Source organism: Oncorhynchus clarkii, chromosome 22 (genome assembly GCF_045791955.1).
Source record: "Oncorhynchus clarkii lewisi isolate Uvic-CL-2024 chromosome 22, UVic_Ocla_1.0, whole genome shotgun sequence".
In the NCBI taxonomy this organism is placed as follows: Eukaryota; Metazoa; Chordata; class Actinopteri; order Salmoniformes; family Salmonidae; genus Oncorhynchus; species Oncorhynchus clarkii.
In genome coordinates this window covers 27,920,873-27,941,217 of record NC_092168.1, presented here as the reverse complement: position 1 = coordinate 27,941,217, position 20,345 = coordinate 27,920,873, and the positions used below count along the sequence as shown (strand labels likewise).

The 20,345-nt window shown below is 45.3% G+C and overlaps 1 protein-coding gene and 1 pseudogene across 2 annotated transcripts; both read right to left on the bottom strand.

The window, feature by feature from the left end:
- Window positions 1-174: 174 nt before the first annotated feature.
- On the bottom strand, window positions 175-4,430 carry LOC139380109 (3 beta-hydroxysteroid dehydrogenase/Delta 5-->4-isomerase-like; annotated as a pseudogene).
- Window positions 4,431-5,932: 1,502 nt separating this feature from the next.
- On the bottom strand, window positions 5,933-20,213 carry LOC139380189 (kelch-like protein 9). Of its 2 annotated transcripts, none has more exons than XM_071122643.1 (9): window positions 19,996-20,213; window positions 19,175-19,228; window positions 18,641-18,974; window positions 9,756-9,888; window positions 9,232-9,428; window positions 8,251-9,073; window positions 8,039-8,152; window positions 6,790-6,998; window positions 5,933-6,577 (listed from the first exon to the last, which is right to left on the bottom strand). In XM_071122643.1, exons 1-9 carry the CDS (start codon window positions 20,049-20,051, stop codon window positions 6,290-6,292), a joined length of 2,208 nt encoding a protein of 735 aa, XP_070978744.1. In that variant the 5' UTR covers window positions 20,052-20,213; the 3' UTR covers window positions 5,933-6,289. The 2 variants fall into 2 exon arrangements, with proteins under 2 accessions (XP_070978744.1, XP_070978745.1); XM_071122644.1 differs by having other exon boundaries at window positions 19,175-19,251; window positions 19,996-20,132.
- Between the last annotated feature and the right edge of the window lie 132 nt (window positions 20,214-20,345).

Below are 20,345 nucleotides of genomic sequence, written 5' to 3'. Positions count from 1 at the left end.
CTTTATACTAGTCCATGTGAACCTAGAGATGGACCTGCAACTGTAATCTGTCATGCAACTTTAATATACACATTTACAGACCACTGTGATAATGATTATAAGCATGGACCAGGGGATGGTCAGCTATAGGAACAGTCTTACAGGCAGCGCCTTGGGCAGTTATTTAGCCTTTATTCACTTTCTTTCTTTGGGTAACTGGGATGCTAACCAATACATGGTCCACTTGCGTACCTCCTCCCAGCTATACCGGGGGACGTACCCCATGTCCCTCTGAGACCTCCGATAGGTGAAGCTAAAGGGCATGTTCAGCATGCTGAGGAGCTGCCGGTTTATGGGCGGGTACCTGAAGCCCAACGGCGCCAACACAACACGGTTGAAGTCAAAATAGCTGATGGGCGGTGTGTCGTCTGAGATGTAGTAGAAGTTCCCTCCGATGGGGCCTCTCCGCTGGGGGTCTCGCAGGGCGGGCGCGGGCGGCCTGGAGGTGGGCCAGCGCTGCGTTCCCCGCATACACATGGTTCACCTGGGCCTCCTGGGTGGGAGGTACGGTACAATACGTCCCTGTTCGGAATCCCGTCGCTCATGTGGCCCAGCAGAAATCGTCAGCACTCTCCGTAGATGTACATTGGTCTGAGGGTGCAGGTGGAGCCCCTCGCCCTGGGCTTGCAGTGTGACCCGCTCAGCTTCCTTTTAGGTCCTGCAGTAAGGGGAACTTTATAGAGCACGTGTAGGGTGTGTTCTCGTCACCGTTGATGATGGGGTCTCCGTTGGCATTGGGGCCGGCCACCTCAATGCTGCTGGTGTAGATGAAGGACGCCATGCTTTCCTGGACGTACGTCTACAGAAGGAGCTGGGTTCCTGAGGAATAAATTAGATTAATGAGTATATTAGCAGGGTCAATTCAGTTTTCAAGTGCAGCTCAAGTATTTGAAAGTATCGGACATTTCACTCAGGACTGCTGCCAATCCCAACCCAATGCTTCAGTGAAACTCGACCATACCTTTGACGTTGACTCCGTGGATCTTGCTGTAGTCCACCTTCTCGATGACATCTATGACGGACGCAGTGTGGTAGACCTCCGATGCTCCCTTACACGCTGTGCTCAGCAGCTCACTGTCCCTGATGTCCCCCTCAAACACACTCACCACAATGTCACCTCTGACCTCTAACAACAAACAGAAAATAAAAAAACGAATCAGAGAAGAAACAAGCCAAATAAAAATGTTAAAATATCAATATTTACACCAACCATGGTAGGAACGGAGAACAAAAGGAGAGCTGGTACAGTATTTACCTTCCAGAGACTGTATGAGTTGTGGTCGGACATGACCAATGCTCCGGACTTGGTCCCCACTCCAAACCTATCGCCCCACTCTATTATCCCCCTCTGCGACAACGTCTTTTTCTAGCCTGAGGGAATGTGCTGGAAGTGACGGTAACTCTGCCACTCTGGGGCGAGAAGTGAGGCAAGTTCTAGAGGCAGGCAGACGCAAAAGAGGGAGAGCGGGCAGGGACATTTTATTCAACCAGTATCTGCCAAGGATGGCCACCAAGGCTGCTGGCCCCAAACCAGCCAAGGAAAACAGTTTGCAAAGTCAAGACGACATCTGCCAGATGACTAACGATTTGCTTTGCTCTCCCATTGACACAGTGATGAACTGATTCTCATCAGAGTAGAGTCAATACGCTGCAGATTTAGTGGCTGGGTTTATTTTGACAGGCTTGGCCACTGATTATCAACGTGGTCTATAAAGCATCTGCAGTATATTCACCCTAACAGTGTAATTTATTCTATATCTGTGTAGCATATGTTGAAGTGGTTTCATCCTCTCAGAAACTGCCAAATGTATGTGATTGCAGCTGGTTTTGTAGGGTTTTGAACATATTAAGATTCCAGGGTTACACACTGGACATGTCTTATATAAACCCCGGATTGCTGACAGTATGTATTTGCCATTGAGAGGCTTTGAAGCCACTGTCCAGACATATTTTGCACTCCCAAGTAGGCACAGTCCTCCATAGGAATGAATGGAACTTCAATTAAATGTTTCAAGGACAAAATTACATGTATTTAAGTATCTGATTGTTGTAGTGTGGACAGTAAGAGTACTAAAAAAATAATGTAATACTTTAAGGAAAAGGTTTTTATATATACAGTGCCTTCGGAAAATGTACTACCCCCTTGACTTTTTCCACATTTTGTTACGTTACAGCCTTATTCTAAAATGGATAAAATTCTATTTTATTAAAAATAAAAAACAGAAACACCTTATTTACATTCAGATCGTTTGCTATGAGACTCGAAATTGAGCTCAGGTGCATCCTGATTCCATTGATCATCCTTGGGATGTTTCTACAACTTGATTGGAGTCCACCTGTGGTAAATTCAATTGATTGGACATGTTTGGAAAGGAACACACCTGTCTATTTAAGGTCCCACAGCTGACAGTGTGTGTCAGAGCAAAAACCAAGCCATGAGGTCGAAGCAATTGTCCGTAGAGCTACGAGACAGGATTGTGTTAAGGCACAGATCCGGGGGGTCTGAATACTTAGGTAAATGTGATATTTCCATTTTATTTATTTTTTAAAATATATTTGCAAATATTTATATAACCTGTTTTTGCTTCGTCAATATGGGCTATTGTGTGTAGATTGATGAGAAAAAAATAAACAATTTAATCCATTTTAGTTTAAGGCTGTAATGTAACAAAATGTGGAACAAGTCAAGGGTCTGAATACTTTCCGAAGGCACTGTGTATATACACTGCTCAAAAAAATAAAGGGAACACTTAAACAACACAATGTAACTCCAAGTCAATCACACTTCTGTGAAATCAAACTGTCCACTTAGGAAGCAACACTGATTGACAATAAATTTCACATGCTGTTGTGCAAATGGAATAGACAACAGGTGGAAATTATAGGCAATTAGCAAGACACCCCCAATAAAGGAGTGGTTCTGCAGGTGGAGACCACCGAACACTTCTCAGTTCCTATGCTTCCTGGCTGATGTTTTGGTCACTTTTGAATGCTGGCAGGGCTTTCACTCTAGTGATAACATGAGACGGAGTCTACAACCCACACAAGTGGCTCAGGTAGTGCAGCTCATCCACGATGGCACATCAATGCGAGCTGTGGCAAGAAGGTTTGCTGTGTCTGTCAGCGTAGTGTCCAGAGCATGGACAGCTTACAGCCCAACACCGTGCAGGACGTTTGGCATTTGCCAGAGAACACCAAGGTTGGCAAATTTGCCACTGGCGCCCTGTGCTCTTCACAGATGAAAGCAGGTTCACACTGAGCACATGTGACAGACGTGACAGAGTCTGGAGACGCCGTGGAGAACGTTATGTTGCCTGCAACATCCTCCAGCATGACCGGTTTGGCGGTGGGTCAGTCATGGTTGTGGGGTGGCATTTCTTTGGGGGGCCACACAGCCCTCCATGTGCTCGCCAGAGGTAGCCTGACTGCCATTAGGTACCGAGATGAGATCCTCAGACCCCTTGTGAGACCATATGCTGGTGCGGTTGGCCCTGGGTTCCTCCTAATGCAAGACAATGCTAGACCTCATGTGGCTGGAGTGTGTCAGCAGTTCCTGCAAGAGGAAGGCATTGATGCTATGGACTGGCCCGCCCATTCCCCAGACCTGAATCCAATTGAGCACATCTGGGACATCATGTCTCGCTCCATCCACCAACGCCACGTTTCACCACAGACTGTCCAGGAGTTGGCGGATGCTTTAGTCCAGGTCTGGGAGGAGATCCCTCAGGGGACCATCCGCCTCCTCATCAGGAACATGCCCAGGCGTTGTAGGGAGGTCATACAGGCACGTGGAGGCCACACACACTACTGAGCCTCATTTTGACTTGTTTTAAGGACATTACATCAAAGTTGGATCAGCCTGTAGTGTGGTTTTCCACTTTAATTTTGAGTGTGACTCCAAATCCAGACCTCCATGGGTTGATAAATTTGATTTCCATTGATCATTTTTGTGTGATTTTGTTGTCAGCACATTCAACTATGTAAAGAGAAAAGTATTTAATAAGAATATTTCATTCATTCAGATCTAGGATGTGTTATTTTAGTGTTCCCTTTATTTTTTTGAGCAGTGTATATACACTTTTTTTTTTAAATAGCATAATTTAAAAGTATCCATTAAGGTGTCTGTAAACGTGTCAAAAACGTTAGTTGTCCTTGGTCTGGTGCCAGGGCCTCTCTCTCGGCTCTCTCTGGAGGATGAAGGATGACATCACTGTGACAAGGCTAGAGCTGAAACATGCAAAAGCCTCCATATTCCACCTGCATCACTTCAACTCAACTGACCCTTCACTAAGCCCCGCCCCAGAACTTTGGACAAACAATCACACCGCTCCAATGGATAGGAACTGTTGTCAAGTCCCGAAACCGTGGAAAAGCTTACGTTTAAATCGCATGAGGACTGAAAGACAGAGCCTGTTGAAGAAGTTATACTTTTGTTACATCAATTGCCAGCTCAGCTGGTTAGCTAGCTCTCAGTCTCATTGGCCACCAAACGTTGCTAACGCTAGCTAGCTAGCCAGCCATTTAATATAACTTGGCTGCAGTCCAAACTCAAAGTCGACAGCCCTCGGCCCTATACCCTCAGCCCTTGAATGACCTTTTACATCGTCACAGTCGAGTGTACATGTTCCTAAATGTCCCTTGCCCAAGCGATGATCGGAGAGGCGACATCCTTGGTGCTTAAAAACAATCAATCTAAATGTATTAATGTACCGAGCAAGCTACAGTTAACCATAGCTGGCTAATTAGTTGAATACTTTGGTCATTTATTCCCCCAAAAAATATAATTCCCCAAAATATGTTTATGACGCTAGTTATGTATTATAGGCTCCTCACGATGAGACTAAGCCAATTTCCCAACTCTAAAATCAATGTCATCTATATATTTTAGCAAGCTAGTATCATCATATTAACTGACATCCTGAAAATGCAGCTCTGTTGATTAAATTTTACACTTTGCGGCCACCGGAGTTTGACACGTGACTACAGTTTGCATTGAATTGTGGGTCATATCAACCTCCAAAATTATCAAAGTTCTTCACTTGCTCCGTCAAGCTAAATCGAGGGGGCAACTTTTGTGAATTGGACCTCAACTTAATATTGTAGTCGAACTGCATCTGGTTTCGATGGGGATTGACGCTAGGGAAAGTGACAGGCAAGAGGGCTGAGAGGGTAAACAATTATGTTTGGACTGCAGCCCTTGTTTTCTCAGAATGTGTTAGCTAGCTAAGTTAGTAAAGTTATGAATACAACTCCCATCTGCTCTAGACATCAGGATGCGATTTGAGAGCACCAGTTAGCTCCAAAAGTTGTTATGGCTTTGACTGCCTGCTGGCAGTGAATTCAGAGTAACTCAGCCATACAGTGTAAGATCTTAATTTGAGCCAGTTTGCTACAGCAACAGGAAATGTGAATTAATATGTGAATTCTAATTAATGGAATTTTTTTGTAGGGGTTGATACATTTTTTGTTAGGGCAAATCAAGTCTGTCATTTGAAACCTCAAACACACTACATGTTTGCATTAGCTACTGTACAGTAAAATTATTAGCAATAAAAGAGTGATCAATTTAAGATCCTACATCGGTAGTTATATTACAAACATAATTGTACCATGTTCCCATGAAGCAATTATAATGACAGTCCACCACAACATGCCTAAGAGTTTCCTGGTTAGCAATGGGTAGTCTGAGTTCAATTCCAGTGTGTATTAGAAACACAGTTTGAGATCATTGTGAGGGGATTTTGCCAATGGTTTAATGGGGAATTGGGCTTCCCAGGAAAAGGTTGTCAGAGGTTGCACCAGTAACCAAGAAGGGCGGAGATCCTAGACTAGTTAGTGGGTTGACTTGTTAGATTGTGTGGTGTCTGTTTAGTATTGAAAAATAGGATAATTAATAGTATGCATTTTATTTTCATTAGTCATTCATATACAATACAAAATACTCCATAACTTATAGTTTGAAAATACATTGTCAAAGTAAAAAACACATTATCCATGAAAAGGAGCTTTTTGAGAGGTGTTTCACATTAAAGAGCAAAGCAGAAGTCATTCAGATACGAAAATAATTCCAACACAAAAGACACAAAGATTACAAAAGAACAGTCAGTCAAACAAATGTACGGATATATTAGAGAAATGCTACTGCAGACGTTCGTTCCACTTCTCCCACAGTCCAAGCTTGCAAAAAGATCAAATTTTTCAGCATCACAAACACAGAGAGGCTAAAGCCATATGTCCTTGCTCTCAGCTCTCAGTTCTTGGCAGTGTCCAGCGGGCACTCATGCATCTGTCCGTCCTCCACGGCACCCTCGGGTAGGTGCACAGTCATGGTGCAGGCCCGGATCCCTCCCAGTGGTTCTAGTACGTTGAACACCCGGTCCCACTCATCCTTCTCTGGGTCATAGCGCTGCACAATGTCCACCATGCAGCGGCTGTTCCAGGAATAGCCCCCCACTACATAGATCTGGCCCTGGAACACGGCCACCCCCACATCACTCTGGCCCCATGGCATGGCTGCCACCACCGTCCACTGGTCCACCTGGGGGAAGATATAAAACACATCATAATAAGATCAGAGCTCTGATTGGCTAGCTGCCTCCCCTAATAATTTCTCCCTAGAAAGCTCCTAAAACTTCTGGACATGTGACCATCAAAGTCAGAACACTTAGGATAAGGGTAAGGTATCGAGAAAGTGGTCAAATTGTTTATCATATTGTTGGGACCAAAACTAAGGCCTGTGCCATGCCTTACCTCGGGGCTGTAGAACTCACAGTCCAGTACGTCATCGTAGTCGCTGCTGCCCCGGAAGTGGTTCCCTCCCATCACGTAGAGACGGTCGCCCACCGTGCACATGCAGTGGAGGCCACGCAGTTCCATCATGTCGGCACGGTGACTCCATGTGTCAGTCTCAGGGTCATAACATGACAGCTCCTTCTGGAATGTGTCCTGTGTGATGCCACCTGTTGGATCAGTGGATTGACATTGGTTTTATTAGATACCATGAAAACATGTTTACTAAAATACAGTTTTATGTGTACAAACTAATATCCTATGGTTTTAATAAGACAAACATTTCAATCCATCCATGACATTTTCATCTGACGTGGAATACACCACAGTCAGAGAGAGTTCAAGGGGAGGGCAGTGTAACTTTGGTACTGTAGCATATGTAAAGGATGGGCGTTGAGAAGGAAAGAGTGACGGTGTAGGGGGCTGAACTGTGAGGCAGTGGTCAGGTGCTCTTCTACCCACATTATAAACCACCAGCATAGAGTGGGGCAGAAGCAGTAGGGCCCTAGTGTGAAGAACAAGAACAGGAAGGATGTGGTCTGGTGCTGTGAGCTGCAGAGAGCTGTGACCATTATTCCATTACACCATCCTCAACATGTCCCCACGCCTAGTAGATGGAATCCACCTACTCTTTGCCATACCATCCCCACTCACCCTTGGGCTCAAACTACTTAGCCACTGCTTTGTAGCAACACTTGGATGTTGAAATTAATGCAGATAAAAAATTATACATTTTCTGCATGGACTTTTTAAAGCATCTGTTCAGAATAAGGTGTTTTCTGGTTGTCTCCGCGAGCATAAAATCGACACAATTGCTCTTCAGAGAGCTGTGGTTAACCTACTCTCTGACCCATTTCAACTAAAGGTCTTTGTGTTTCCTGGCCCTCAATCCCATATCTACAACTTCTGTTCCCAACATGAGAAATTGGTTTCTACTCCAAGGTTGCTAGGAGACCATCATAGAAATCGACCAAGATGAGAATGGTAATGTTATGTTAAAGTCTATCAAAGCTGTTAAGCGGCGGGAGTGGATTAAAGCAGGTCAACAACACATTCTTTGTTTGCCTGAATACATTAACTGAAAACCTATCCGGTCTGACTGAGCTGATTGCATCAGGACAGCAATCACAGTCAATTCAAGCCTTCACGTTGTAGGTTTTAACTGTTTGGTGAGTTTGTATTCTAACTCTCAGTGGTCTGAGAAACTTACCTGAGACATACATCAGGTCACCATGGACTGTCCCAGCATGCCCGTAGTGGGGGTCGATCATGGGTGACACGAACGTCCACTCGTTCTTTCTGAGGTTGTAGCACTCCACTGTGTCTAAAAGAGTAAAACAAACGTAAATTCACTCGATATGCACCTTAACGATCACTATTTCAGATTGCAGTAAAAACATCTCCAGTACACTAGTGCCCTACCGATCTCTCCTGAGGCATTCCTGCCCCCAACAGCATACAGCTTCCCCTTCAGGGCGCTCAGGTGGAAGAAGGTTCTCTTCTCATTGAGCGAGGCTACCTGCAGCCAACGGTCGAAGCGCGGGTCATAGCGGTAGACGCTGTCCACCGCCGTCTTGCCCTTGGTGTCGTAGGTGCTCTGGCCGCCCACGATGTAGAGGAAGCCCCCGAGCAGAGCCACGCCGTGCTGGTAGCATGGAACCTCCATGGGCCTCAGCGCCCTCCAGTGGCCGCTCTCCTCATCGTACAACCTCAGCTCCCTGCTCACTACCAGCTGTTGCCGCATCACCCCACCCAGCGCCAGCAGGTGTGTGGCGTCGGACCGGATGCGCGTGCGCTCTGTCTGTAAGGAAGGTTGGAGGAAGGGCATCATCTGGTAGTTGCTGGCCTCTAGCAGGAGGTTTACGCAGGCCGTGTCCGAGCGCATCATGGCTGCCCCGCCGTCGTCGTGCCCCTCGTCCTCCTGGGAGATCTCGAGCAGCTCCGTGGGGGTCATGAGGGGGAAGCGGATGTGGCGCATCAGGGAGTAGGCGGCGGTGCGGCGGGTGGGAGGGTCGTGGTCCAGCCAGGAGCGGGCGATGCGGTACAGCTCCATCTCAGAGAAGCCCTTGAGGCTATCGCTGGCCAGGGCGTTGGTTAGGCTGTGCTCGGAGAGCTGCAGGTAGCGGCCAGACTGCAGCAACACTGACAGGTTCTGACAGACAAACTTCCCAATGTGGGCCTGCACGTCCTCCAGGAGCAAGTCCCCGGCAATGCGCTCCACCTCCACACAGTTATCAATAGTGATCTACCACACACACAGGAAAACAGACACGACTGGATGAACTTTTTGACAGGTCTCCTGTCTTTACATTGGCCATGCTTTTCACTATCTCTTCAATACACCCATCCAGCACATCCACCTGTTCATTGTTTCAGTGCCAGTAAGTAACCTGGTCAACTCACCTCAGTGCTGAGCAGCTCGTTGCAGAAGCTGAGGACGGGGAGGACTTGTAAAAAGTTGGCAGCCTCCAGAGTGTCCTGCAGGTTGGCCATACTCAGACTCAGCCGGGATGTGTAGATGAACTCTATGATGTTCTTCAGACCCGTCTTGCTCACACCATGGAGCTTAATCTCCCTCATCTCCTGCTCTCTCATACCCCCTAGAGAGAGGGAAAGAGGAAAAGTGAGAGATATAGAGGGTGAATGCTGTTACAGTTAAGGATGTAAGAGTGCAGGAATTTTCAAACATAGTTTGAAAATGGTCTGAGGGGACGTGATGAGAGCAAATACAGTAAGAGAGAGACTTTTCATAGGCTCAGCCCTAAAAGACTCATCTGTGAAAAAACATGACTTACTTACTTACTCGATGACTGTTCTCGATCACACATTGTCAAACAATCACATTGAAAATTAGTGGCATATTGAAATATATTAACATATTGCACATATTGAAAAACCTAATTGAATGTTATTTATCACACACTAACCTGTGAACATGGCTTTGAAGTAGTCGCAGGCGGAGGCCATAAGGACTCTGTGTACTGGGAAGGTGTCACTGCTGTCCCCAGGCACTAGGATGACATCACACAGAGTCTCATCACCTCTGAACAACTGAAACCCCTGAAAGGAAGAACAACATTAATTTGACATCTATGGTCACTACACATGCAAAGATCATCCGTTCACCTGCTCTGCATCTCACAAAGACACGGCGGTTTGAACCAAAAATCTCACATTTGGACTCATCAGACCAAAGGACAGATTTCCACCGGTCTAATGTCCATTGCTCATGTTTCTTGGCCCAAGCAAGTCTCTTCTTCTTATTAGTGTCCTTTAGTTGTGGTTTCTTTGCAGAAATTCGACCATGAAGGCCTGATTCATGCAGTCTCCTATGAACAGTTGATGTTGAGATGTGTCTGTTACTTGAGCTCTGTGAAGCATTTATTTGGTTCGCAATTCCTGAGGCTGGTAACTAATGAACCTATCCTCTGCAGCAGAGGTAACTCTGCGTCTTTCTTTTCTGTGGCGGTCCTCATGAGAGCCAGTTTCGTCATCGCACTTAATAGTTTTTGCGACTGCACTAGAAAAAACCTTCAAAGTTCTTGAAATTTTCCGTATTAAGTAATGATGGACTGTCATTTCTCTTTGCTTATTTGAGCTGTTCTTGCAATAATATGAACTTGGTATTTTACTAAATAGGGCTATCTTCTGTATTCCACCCCTACAACCCCTAACGGATTGTCTCAAATGCATTAAGAAGGAAAGAAATTGTACAAATGAACTTTTAACAAAGCACACCTGTTAATTGAAATGCATTCCATGTGACTACCTCATGTAGCTGGTTGAGAGAATGCCAAGAGTGTGCAAAGCTGTCATCAAGGCAAAGGGTGGCTACTTTGAAGAATCTCAAATATAAAATCTATTTTGATTTGTTTAACACTTTTTTGGTTACATGATTCCATATGTGTTATTTCATAGAGTTGATGTCTTCACTATTATTCTACTTTTCTATTTTCTATTAATGTAGAAAATAGTAAAAACTTAAGAAAAACCCTTGAATGAGTAGGTGTGTCCAAACTTTTGACTAGTACTGTATATATCTTTTTCACTCCAGATACAAAATTATACATAAGTACAACAGCATATAGACACACACAAACAATGACTACATCTTATCTGCCCTGACCCGGATGCTCACACCCCCATCCCCATCCTTGGTTATTGTTTGTCACTTGGGCTTAAATTGTAACAATTAGTTTTTCTCGGTCGACCATGCTATTTCAATATTTCAATAATAAATCATTTGATTTTTTCATTGTGTCAATGATAGCAGATTGATTGATTTCCAAGTTTTTAGATGAGTGATGAGAAGAGAATCGTCCAGGCCATTTGGGTATCTCACTACACCCTCATATGCCATGTCTTGAAATATGGATTAAAAGTAAGTTTACATTGTAATACTTCTGACAGCCAATTTATAATTTGTGAATTTTGTTTATACTGGATTAAGTGTACATTTTAGTTAACTGTAATTTAGGTAGTTATGCTCCAACTTTCCCTCCATCTTGTGCCAACATCCATTCTTCTTAAATCTTGGTTCCAATAGATAATATTTTTTTTCTAAAAGAGATTGTAGTTGGATGAGCTCCCTGCAAGGTTTTGTATATCTTCCCTATCATATGGACATTCTTTTCTGACTCAACTAATATTCCCTCCAACTTTTAACTTTTATTTGAAACTACTTTTTAATTCTGTCATGAAAATAAATGTATGTCCTATTACCAAGTCCTTTCCAGGTGGACCAATTTATCGGTGAATTCTGAAAAGCTATCCAAGGATTGTTCCATAAGGTTGTGTTTTTAGGGAGTGATATTGTTCCTGTAGAATACTTTTAATTCACTTCCATATTGTTATAATGTTATATAACTACAAATTTGTTAATGTTCTTAGCTTTATCCTTTGAAAATATATAGGAGAAAGATTTACTTTTTATTCTATGCATTTTATATGCACATATAAAGTATGTTATGACCGAGTGTACTTTTTTAAAGAATGTCTTCAGTGGGGTAATTGGTACTACTGAGAATAAATACAAAAACGTTGGTAGCCATGCCATTCTAAAGAGGTTTATTCTACCTGTAAGATTTCTGGGAAGTTTATTCCATTTCATTAGATCTGCTTTCATATTGTTGAGTAATGGAATGAAGTTATCTTTATATATGTGTTGTTTGTTGTCACTTATTAAGCATCCTAAGTATTTCATATTTTTTTGTGGTCCACTTAAAGAATAGCTGTAGATTGTGAGTTATTCTTTTTCCTACTGCCATTATTTTGTTTTATCCACGTTCATTTTATATCCTGAGATTTTTGAGTCGTCTGTAAATATCTTCAGCAAAGGGTGCATTGAGTCTTCAATATTGGTCAGGTATATCAGGAGATCATCTGCAAATAAGATTAGTTTATGAGTTTATATTAATTTATATTTACCAATACTGACACTTGCTACGTTTGGGTCCTGTCTAATTCTTTCTGCAAGCGGTTCAAATGCCAGTCAAACAGGAGGGGGTGAGGGGACATCCCTATCTTATCTAATCAGACTGTCACGGGTGTGCGTACTGGTAGCGAAGTCAGGTGCAGAGAGTTGTGAACAGGCGCACACTTTATTTATGCAGGAGTAAACAGCAAACGGACGCAACTGCGTCAAAACCTCCAGCAAAATGGCAAAAGTGCAAAGCGCGAAAACAGTCACAAAAGCTATAGTTGACCAAATAAGCATACTTATTGAAATAAACACGGAACATGGAAAACCCGCCTGACGCGTCACATAAAACACGTAACACAAAACAATACCACACAAGGACAGGGGGGAACAGAGGAACATATCTACACAATGTGATTAGGGAATGTAAACCAGGTGTGTGGGGAACATACAAAACAAATGGAAAGGGAGGAAGATCGGTCAGGAAAGGGGTAAGGTTTGTAACTTACCTCTGGGCAGGTGCCTAGGAGCCTTGCACTGGGCGCACACCGAGCAGGAGGAAACAGAAACCCTCAGGTCCTTAGCCAAAGTGGGCCACCAGTACTTCCCACTAAGACAGCGCACCGTCCGACCGATACCAGGATGACCAGAGGAGGGTGACGTGTGGGCCCAGTAGATCAGCCGGTCGCGGACAGCAGACGGAATGTACAGACACCCAGCTGGACACTGGAGGGGAGAGGGCTCTGTACGTAACGCCTGCTCAATGTCCGCGTCCAGCTCCCACACGACCGGCGCTACCAGGCAGGAGTCCGGGAGTATGGGAGTGTGAACCGTGAGCCGCTCCTCTGTGTCATACAGCCGGGACAGTGCATCTGCCTTCACATTTTGGGAACCTGGTCTGTAGGACAGGGTACACACAAAACGGGTAAAGAACATGGCCCACCTTGCCTGACGAGGATTCAGTCTCCTCGCTGCCTGGATGTACTCCAGGTTGCGGTGGTCAGCCCAGATGAGAAAAGGGTGTTTAGCCCCCTCAAGCCAATTTCTCCACACCTTCAACGCTTTAACCACAGCCAACAACTCCCGGGCCCCCACATCATAGTTCTGCTCTGCCGGGCTGAGCATCTTCGAGAAGAAGGCACAGCTTCGGTGGCGTGCCCGAGCGCTGAGAGAGCAAGGCTCCTATCCCAGCCTCGGACTCGTCCACCTCCACTATGAACGCCAAAGAGGGATCCGGATGGGCCAGCACGGGAGCCGAGGTAAACAGAGCCCTTAGGTGCCCAAAAGCCATTTCCGCCTCATCTGACCACTGCAAACTTACAGGACCCTCCTTCAGCAGTGAGGTAATGGGAGCAGCCACCTGGCCAAAACCCCAGATAAATCTCCGGTAGTAATTGGCAAACACTAAAAACCGCTGCACCTCCTTTTTCCATGGTGGGAGTTGGTCAATTACGCACGGCTGTGCAATGCGGTCACTCTCCATCTCCACCCCTGATGTGGAAATGCAATACCCTAGGAAGGAGACGGCCTGCTGGAAGAACAGGCATTTCTCAGCCTTGACGTACAGGTCATGCTCCAACAGTCGTCCAAGTACCTTGCGCACCAAGAACACATGCTCCTGTAGCGGAGTATATCAGAATGTCATCGATATACACCACTACACCCTGCCGGTGCAGGTCCCTGAAAATCTTGTCTACAAAGGATTGGAAGACTGATGGAGCATTCATTAACCCGTATGGCATGACGAGGTACTCATAATGTTCTGTGGTGGTACTGAACGCTGTCTTCCACTCGTCCCCCTCCCGGATACGCACCAGGTTGTAAGTGCTCCTGAGATCCAGTTTAGTGAAGAAGTTCGCCCCGTGCATTGACTCAATTGCCGTGGCGATGAAAGGTAGCGGGTAACTGTACCGCCACGTGTTTTGAATGAGACCTCGATAGTCAATGCACAGGCGCAGACCTTCCTCCTTCTTCACAAATAAGAAACCTGAGGAGACGGGTGAAGTGGAGGACCGAATGTACCCCTGACGCAGGGATTCGGAGACATATGTCTCCATAGCCACCGTCTCCGCTTGCGACAGGGGATACATGTGACTCCTGGGAAGTGCAGCGTCTACCAGGAGATTTATTGCACAATCCCCCTGTCGATGGGGTGGTAATTGAGTGGCTTTCTGTTTGGAGAAGGCGAGAGCCAAATCAGCATTTTATGGGGGGATGCGTACGGTGGAGACCTGGTCTGGACTTTCCACCATGGTAGCACCAACGGAAACCTCTATACACCTCCCAGAGCACTCTCTCAACCACCCCGTTAGAGCCCTCTGTTGCCATGAAATGGTGGGGTCATGACGAGCCAACCTGGAAAGGCCTAGTACCATGAGAAACGCAGGAGAGTCAATGAGGAAGAGACTGATTCTCGCCTCGTGACTCCCCTGCGTCACCATGACCAGGGAGATGGTGGCTTCCCTAATTAACCCGGACCCTAATGGTCGAATATCTAGAGCGTGTACCGGGAAAGGTCTAACCACAGGAACAATGGGAATCCCTAAAGTAAGGGCGAACACTCTTGTCAATAAAATTCCCAGCCGTGCCTGAATCGACAAGCACTTTATGCTGGGAATGCGGGGAAAACTCAGGAAAACAAACATGAACAAACAGGTGGTCAACAGAGGGCTCTGGATGAGAGTGGTGCCTACTCACCTGGGGTGATGCCAGAGAGCCCTGCCTGCTGCCTCGACTCCCAGAGGGACCAACCCGGCACCGACCGGCAGTGTGCCCTCTGCGGCCACAGTTGGTGCATGTGAAGACTCCAGACTCCCTAAGATCAGCCCCTCCCAGCTCCATGTGCACCGGAGCGGGGGTGCTGGAAGATGGAACCGACCGAGCCCTCTATGGACGTCCGCGGGTGACTAGCAGGTTATCCAACCGGATGGACAGATCCACCAGTTGGTCAAAGGTGATGGTGGCATCCATACAGGCCAGCTCCCGCCGGGCGGCCTTGCGCAGGCTGCATCGGTAGTGGTCGATAAGGGCCCTGTCGTTCCATCCTGCTCTGGCGGCCAACGTCTGGAATTCTAGGGCAAACTCCTGGGCGCTCCTCGTCCCCTGCCTCAGGTGGAAGAGCCGCTCCCCCACCACTCTACCCTCAGGCGGATGGTCAAAGACGGCCCGGAAGTGGCGGGTGAACTCCTCGAAGTGGTCCAACGCCGCATCTCCTTCTCCCCACACGGCGTTTCCCCACTCCAGAGCTCTCATGAGACAAGGACACCCTCTCCCTTCCCGCGGGAGCTGGGTGAACGGTATAGGTATAGGTCCAGCTGTAATAGGAACCCCTGGCACCGTGCTGCCGTCCCATCATACTCCCTGGGAAGGGAGAGACTCATCCCGCTGGGATTGGATCCAGGAGGGATGGGTAGAGATACCCCTGGTTGTGCTGGTCGAGGCGCTGGAAAGACTCCCTGTCTCTCCCAGTGGTCCATAGTCTGGACAACGCGATTCATCGTGGCGCCGAGATGTTCCAGCATCGCCGAGTGTTCTTGGACGCGTTCCTCGACTCCTCTACCCGGGGTACCTGCTCCCGCTGACTCTATGGATGGTGTGGTATTCTGTCACGGGTGTGCGTACTGGTAGCAAAGTCAGGTGCAGGAGAGTAGAGAGTTGCGAACAGGCGCATACTTTATTTATGCAAGAGTAAACAGGAAACGGACGCAACAAACGATGTTGGAGAACCATATGCTTTTTTCCCCATCATTGAGCCCATGGGCATTACATGCTGCTCTTTACTAGTATAGAATCAAAGTTAACCTTATCTGTTCTGTCTATCATTTAAGAACCAATTAAAACATTTTAGCATACATGACATATGAGGGCGGTGGGCATTCCATAGAATGGGAGGATCATAGTATAAATACAGAGTTATTGTATACATTACATATACAGAGTGTGTGGGCATGCGGGCTGAGCAGAAATAAAATAAAAAAACAGAAAGCAAAGCATATATTTTTTGCGCAGACTCCTCTCCTAATGTTACCCCCAAAAAACTGTGGATACATACATTGTACATACACTTGAAGAAAGTCTGCCACTTACTGTAAGTACTGGGGTTGGTTTGTATTACGTTATAAATTCAATGATAATGGTTGGTGGGGGTCTACTTAGGGTGAGTGGGTCCTCCGAGAGACTGAAATGGGATGAGTGGAGGTCCCACACACATCTCAGAGAAGTATCTGATGCCCTCCCAGTCACCCAATCCACTGGATATGGCCCCTCTCCATTCTCACCAATAACCACCATTAAATCTTAGTTGGAATTACAAACAAGAAATAATAATGATTCAACATCCTTTCCTAATCTATCCAGAACTCTAATTAATTTTACAACAGGTTTGCAAGTTATAAAAAAAACTAATACAATGACATTGTAGTATAATTCCTTTCTTCTCTTTCTCCCAATCCAAATCCAATTCTCTTTATCCCACCCAAGTCAAGCTTATTCCCACCTCCCATATTTCCCCTCCTTTCCCCTCCAAGCGAAGCTTGTCACCACTTCCCTCCTTGCCCTCCCTTACCCACCCAGGCTAAGTTTATCCCAACCTCCATCTTCCCCTTCCACCCTTCTTCTCAAACACATTCACACCTCTATAAATGTATTTACTATAATTATTTACTATGCATCTGCTTACTCATCCGTTCTCCTTCATTCACACACAACATATATTCGATGCCTCCGCACACCCATCCTTCCTACACATATTCATATTCACCCTCCTTCACTCTCCCATTCATATGGGACACCAGTTGAGGCTGCTGAGGGGAAGACGGCTCATAATAATGCCTGGAATGGCGTGTAATGGATGGAATGGAGTGAATGGAATGGTATCAAACACATTAAAAATATGTTTTTGATACAATTCCATTTACTTCATTTCAGCGATTATTATGAGCCGTTCTCCCCTCAGCAGCCTCCACTGACAAACACATACCCACGCATACACCCACTCACACCCTCTTGCCCCCCCCCCCCACACACACACACACACACACACACACACACACACACACACACACACACACATCCATATAACAATTATTGACAATTATTAACTTACGTATCATGTATTCACACTTTTATAGTATTTTCTGTGTCCATGTATTTCATTGGCATCGGCTAATTCTATCGTTACTTCCTAGAGAAGAACAATTACTTGGGGACAATAGAGTCTAGATTGTATTGGGTGGAGGGGGAATGAATATTGTCTCAATTTACAATAAGCTGGTCTTAGGCATTAATGTATGTAGCCTACTGTAGTGTGCTTATCTGTTTATTCCGCTTCTGCTTCTCCTCAGGGCACTGGTCTCTCTCTCATCAACTGGAAATGTTTCCTGCAGCCTGTTCACGGTACTGCCGGTAATCGGAGTTGAGACTTGATTTCTTTTTCCTCCAGTGACTGTCTGATTGGAATTAATTGCTTGTGTTTTTCCCTGAGCCTAGCACACACGTCCTGGACGAATCGAAAGGACTGGCCCTGGACCTTGATCTCCTTTCCTCCCTGTGCCTGCAGAATGTTGACTTTGGTATGATAGTTCCACAGCTTAAAGATTACCATGCGAGGGTATTTCGAGTTCTTCTGCTTCATGCAGATCCGATGGCATCGCTCCAGATTCTCTGGTGATTCATCCACGACAAGCTCCTCCAATATCAGCTTGATCACGTAGCTGGAAAGTTCCCCTTTTTCCTCATCTTCCAGTAGGGACAACATTATCATATTATTTTGTCTCTATCTGTTTTCTAGCTGAACCAGTTCATCTTCTAAAGTTTACACCTTTGTTTCCAGAAGGCCAATTTTGTTGTCTTCTTTGTCCACGTGCCTATCCTGTATATGCATATCTGACACGATAGAATCTACTTTAATTTCAAGCAAATCTACTTCATTTTTTTGGTGAGCATTGAGAGCATTTTAGCTATGTTTTCCTGGGTATCATTCAGCTGTTCGTTGCTCTAATTTGCATCTCCAAGTTGTTCTTTGTCTTTACCGCTAAGGAAAGCCAAGGCATGTCGGATTTGAGTCTCAGTGTCACTTTACTCACAGATTGGTTCGCTGTTGTGTATTACAGGCCGCTCACTCTCTCCCGTTTGTTTAGGGATATTCTTGATCTATCGATTTTAAAGGCTTAATTTAAACTATGCTGCCTGGCTTCTACATATAATCACAGTTTTGACGGTACAAAACAGAATAACTATCTCCCCATGTATCCTATTGATATATGCATGTGTTGGACACCATTCAGATAGATTACACAAATAATCTTCATCTTGACAACTTTCTCAGCTAAGTAATAACCCCAATAACCCTTTCATAACTCTGGCTGGTGTATGAGTGGTGTGGTTGGGTTGTACCTGTAGGACTGCGGTGCCATGCTCATTGCTGCTGAACATCCTGGTTAGAGGCCTTGGAGGGAGGCTTGGCTTCAGGTTGATATCAGGGGGTTTCGGGGGAAGCTCCAATGGTTTAGGTGCTGGGTCTGGAGGGGTTGGAGGGTTTGGTGTTGGGGGAGTGGGTCTGTCAACTGGGGCCGGAGCTGGGGCCGGAGCTGGGGCAGGAGATGGTGCTGGGGGTTGGACAGGTTGGGGTGGAAGTCTGGGGGGCTCTCTAAGAGAGCCTCTGCTCCCCAGACGAGACAGTCTCCTGTGAAGCCTTCCCGGCCCACTCTCCTTCTCCTCACCACTGCCCCTGGAGCACAAAATAACAGGGGTCCTTGCTGTATCATCTTCAGCTACTGTAGTAGTTTAGTCCACTGCTTGGCAGCTCACATTGCAGTTTACTGAAGCAAGTACATTCTAATATTGATTGTTATGAAATATACCGTATTTAGTCACTATACTCTACTATTAAATTACCTAAAAATGACCCAAAAAATGTGATCAGCCTACCCCATATCAGTTGGTGTGTCGCTGGATTTCCTGTTGCACCTCTGTGAAAGGTTCCTAAACAGATGCACAAGACAGCACTAAAACAGGGCAGTATTAAATTGATGTCTGGTCTGTCAGTACCAAATCATTTGCTGTTTTCTTTTTCAGAGCCTCTTCACTCTGAACAAGCTACAAAATGGGAAATGAAACTGTTGAGTATGTCTTTGTTTTATATGTAGGTTGTCTGGTAGGCAGTATGACTCACTTAATCAACAGGCCCAGGGAACATATGCAGATGTGGGGCTTTCCTGATAACATTGTTACTATACTATGTGTATTTGCTGTAAATGTTAATACATTGAACTCCTGTAACTTAACTCATTAACTTCTCTATTTTAATGTTGTTGTCCTCAACTTGATTATGTTGCAGCATCTCATATTTCTTAATTTCTTTAATTTTGGGTAAATGTGTGTATTGTTTTCTATTGTTAAGTATACTGCACTGTTGGAGCTATAAATATGAGCATTTCGCTCCACCTGTGATAACATTATCAAAACACGTGTTCGCGACCAATTAAATGTTATTTGATTTATCGTGCTGTGGTGTTGCTTCAATACTTCCACATTGGTTGATGTTTCAAGTGGATAACAGTAGTGTTTATAAGATCTAACTCAGTAGCCTTTGAACACTGAACTTATCCTTCACTTCGTATTCATCATTTGTATTTATATTCTTTATTTTGGGTCATGGCAGTTAGTTTCTGTGCAAGACTGTACTCTATATCAAGTGTACAAACTTTACACCCGCATTAACACAAATGATAGGAAAGGAAGGAACCTACCTCGAAACTATTCTTTTCAACAGGTTCTCCTTAACCGAAAGGCCTTCTTCTGACATATAACCAACATACAGCAATCTATTAAATTCTTTACAGATCACTAAATGTCTCCTTGTAGCAGCTGGATGCAGAGTGGAAACGTTATATAGAATGGGGTAAGCAGCAACACAGTCAGTTTCTCACAGCTAACCAAGACCTCAGCCACTTCCTGTGTCAGTTCTCTTTCTCTCTTTTTGTTCTAGCCCTCCCCACTCTTATTTTGACACATTATTTGTTGTAAAGACAGAAGCATACAATGACTTCCCACTGGGCACATACTTCAAATAAACATCTATACCTCGTTGGTCCAACGT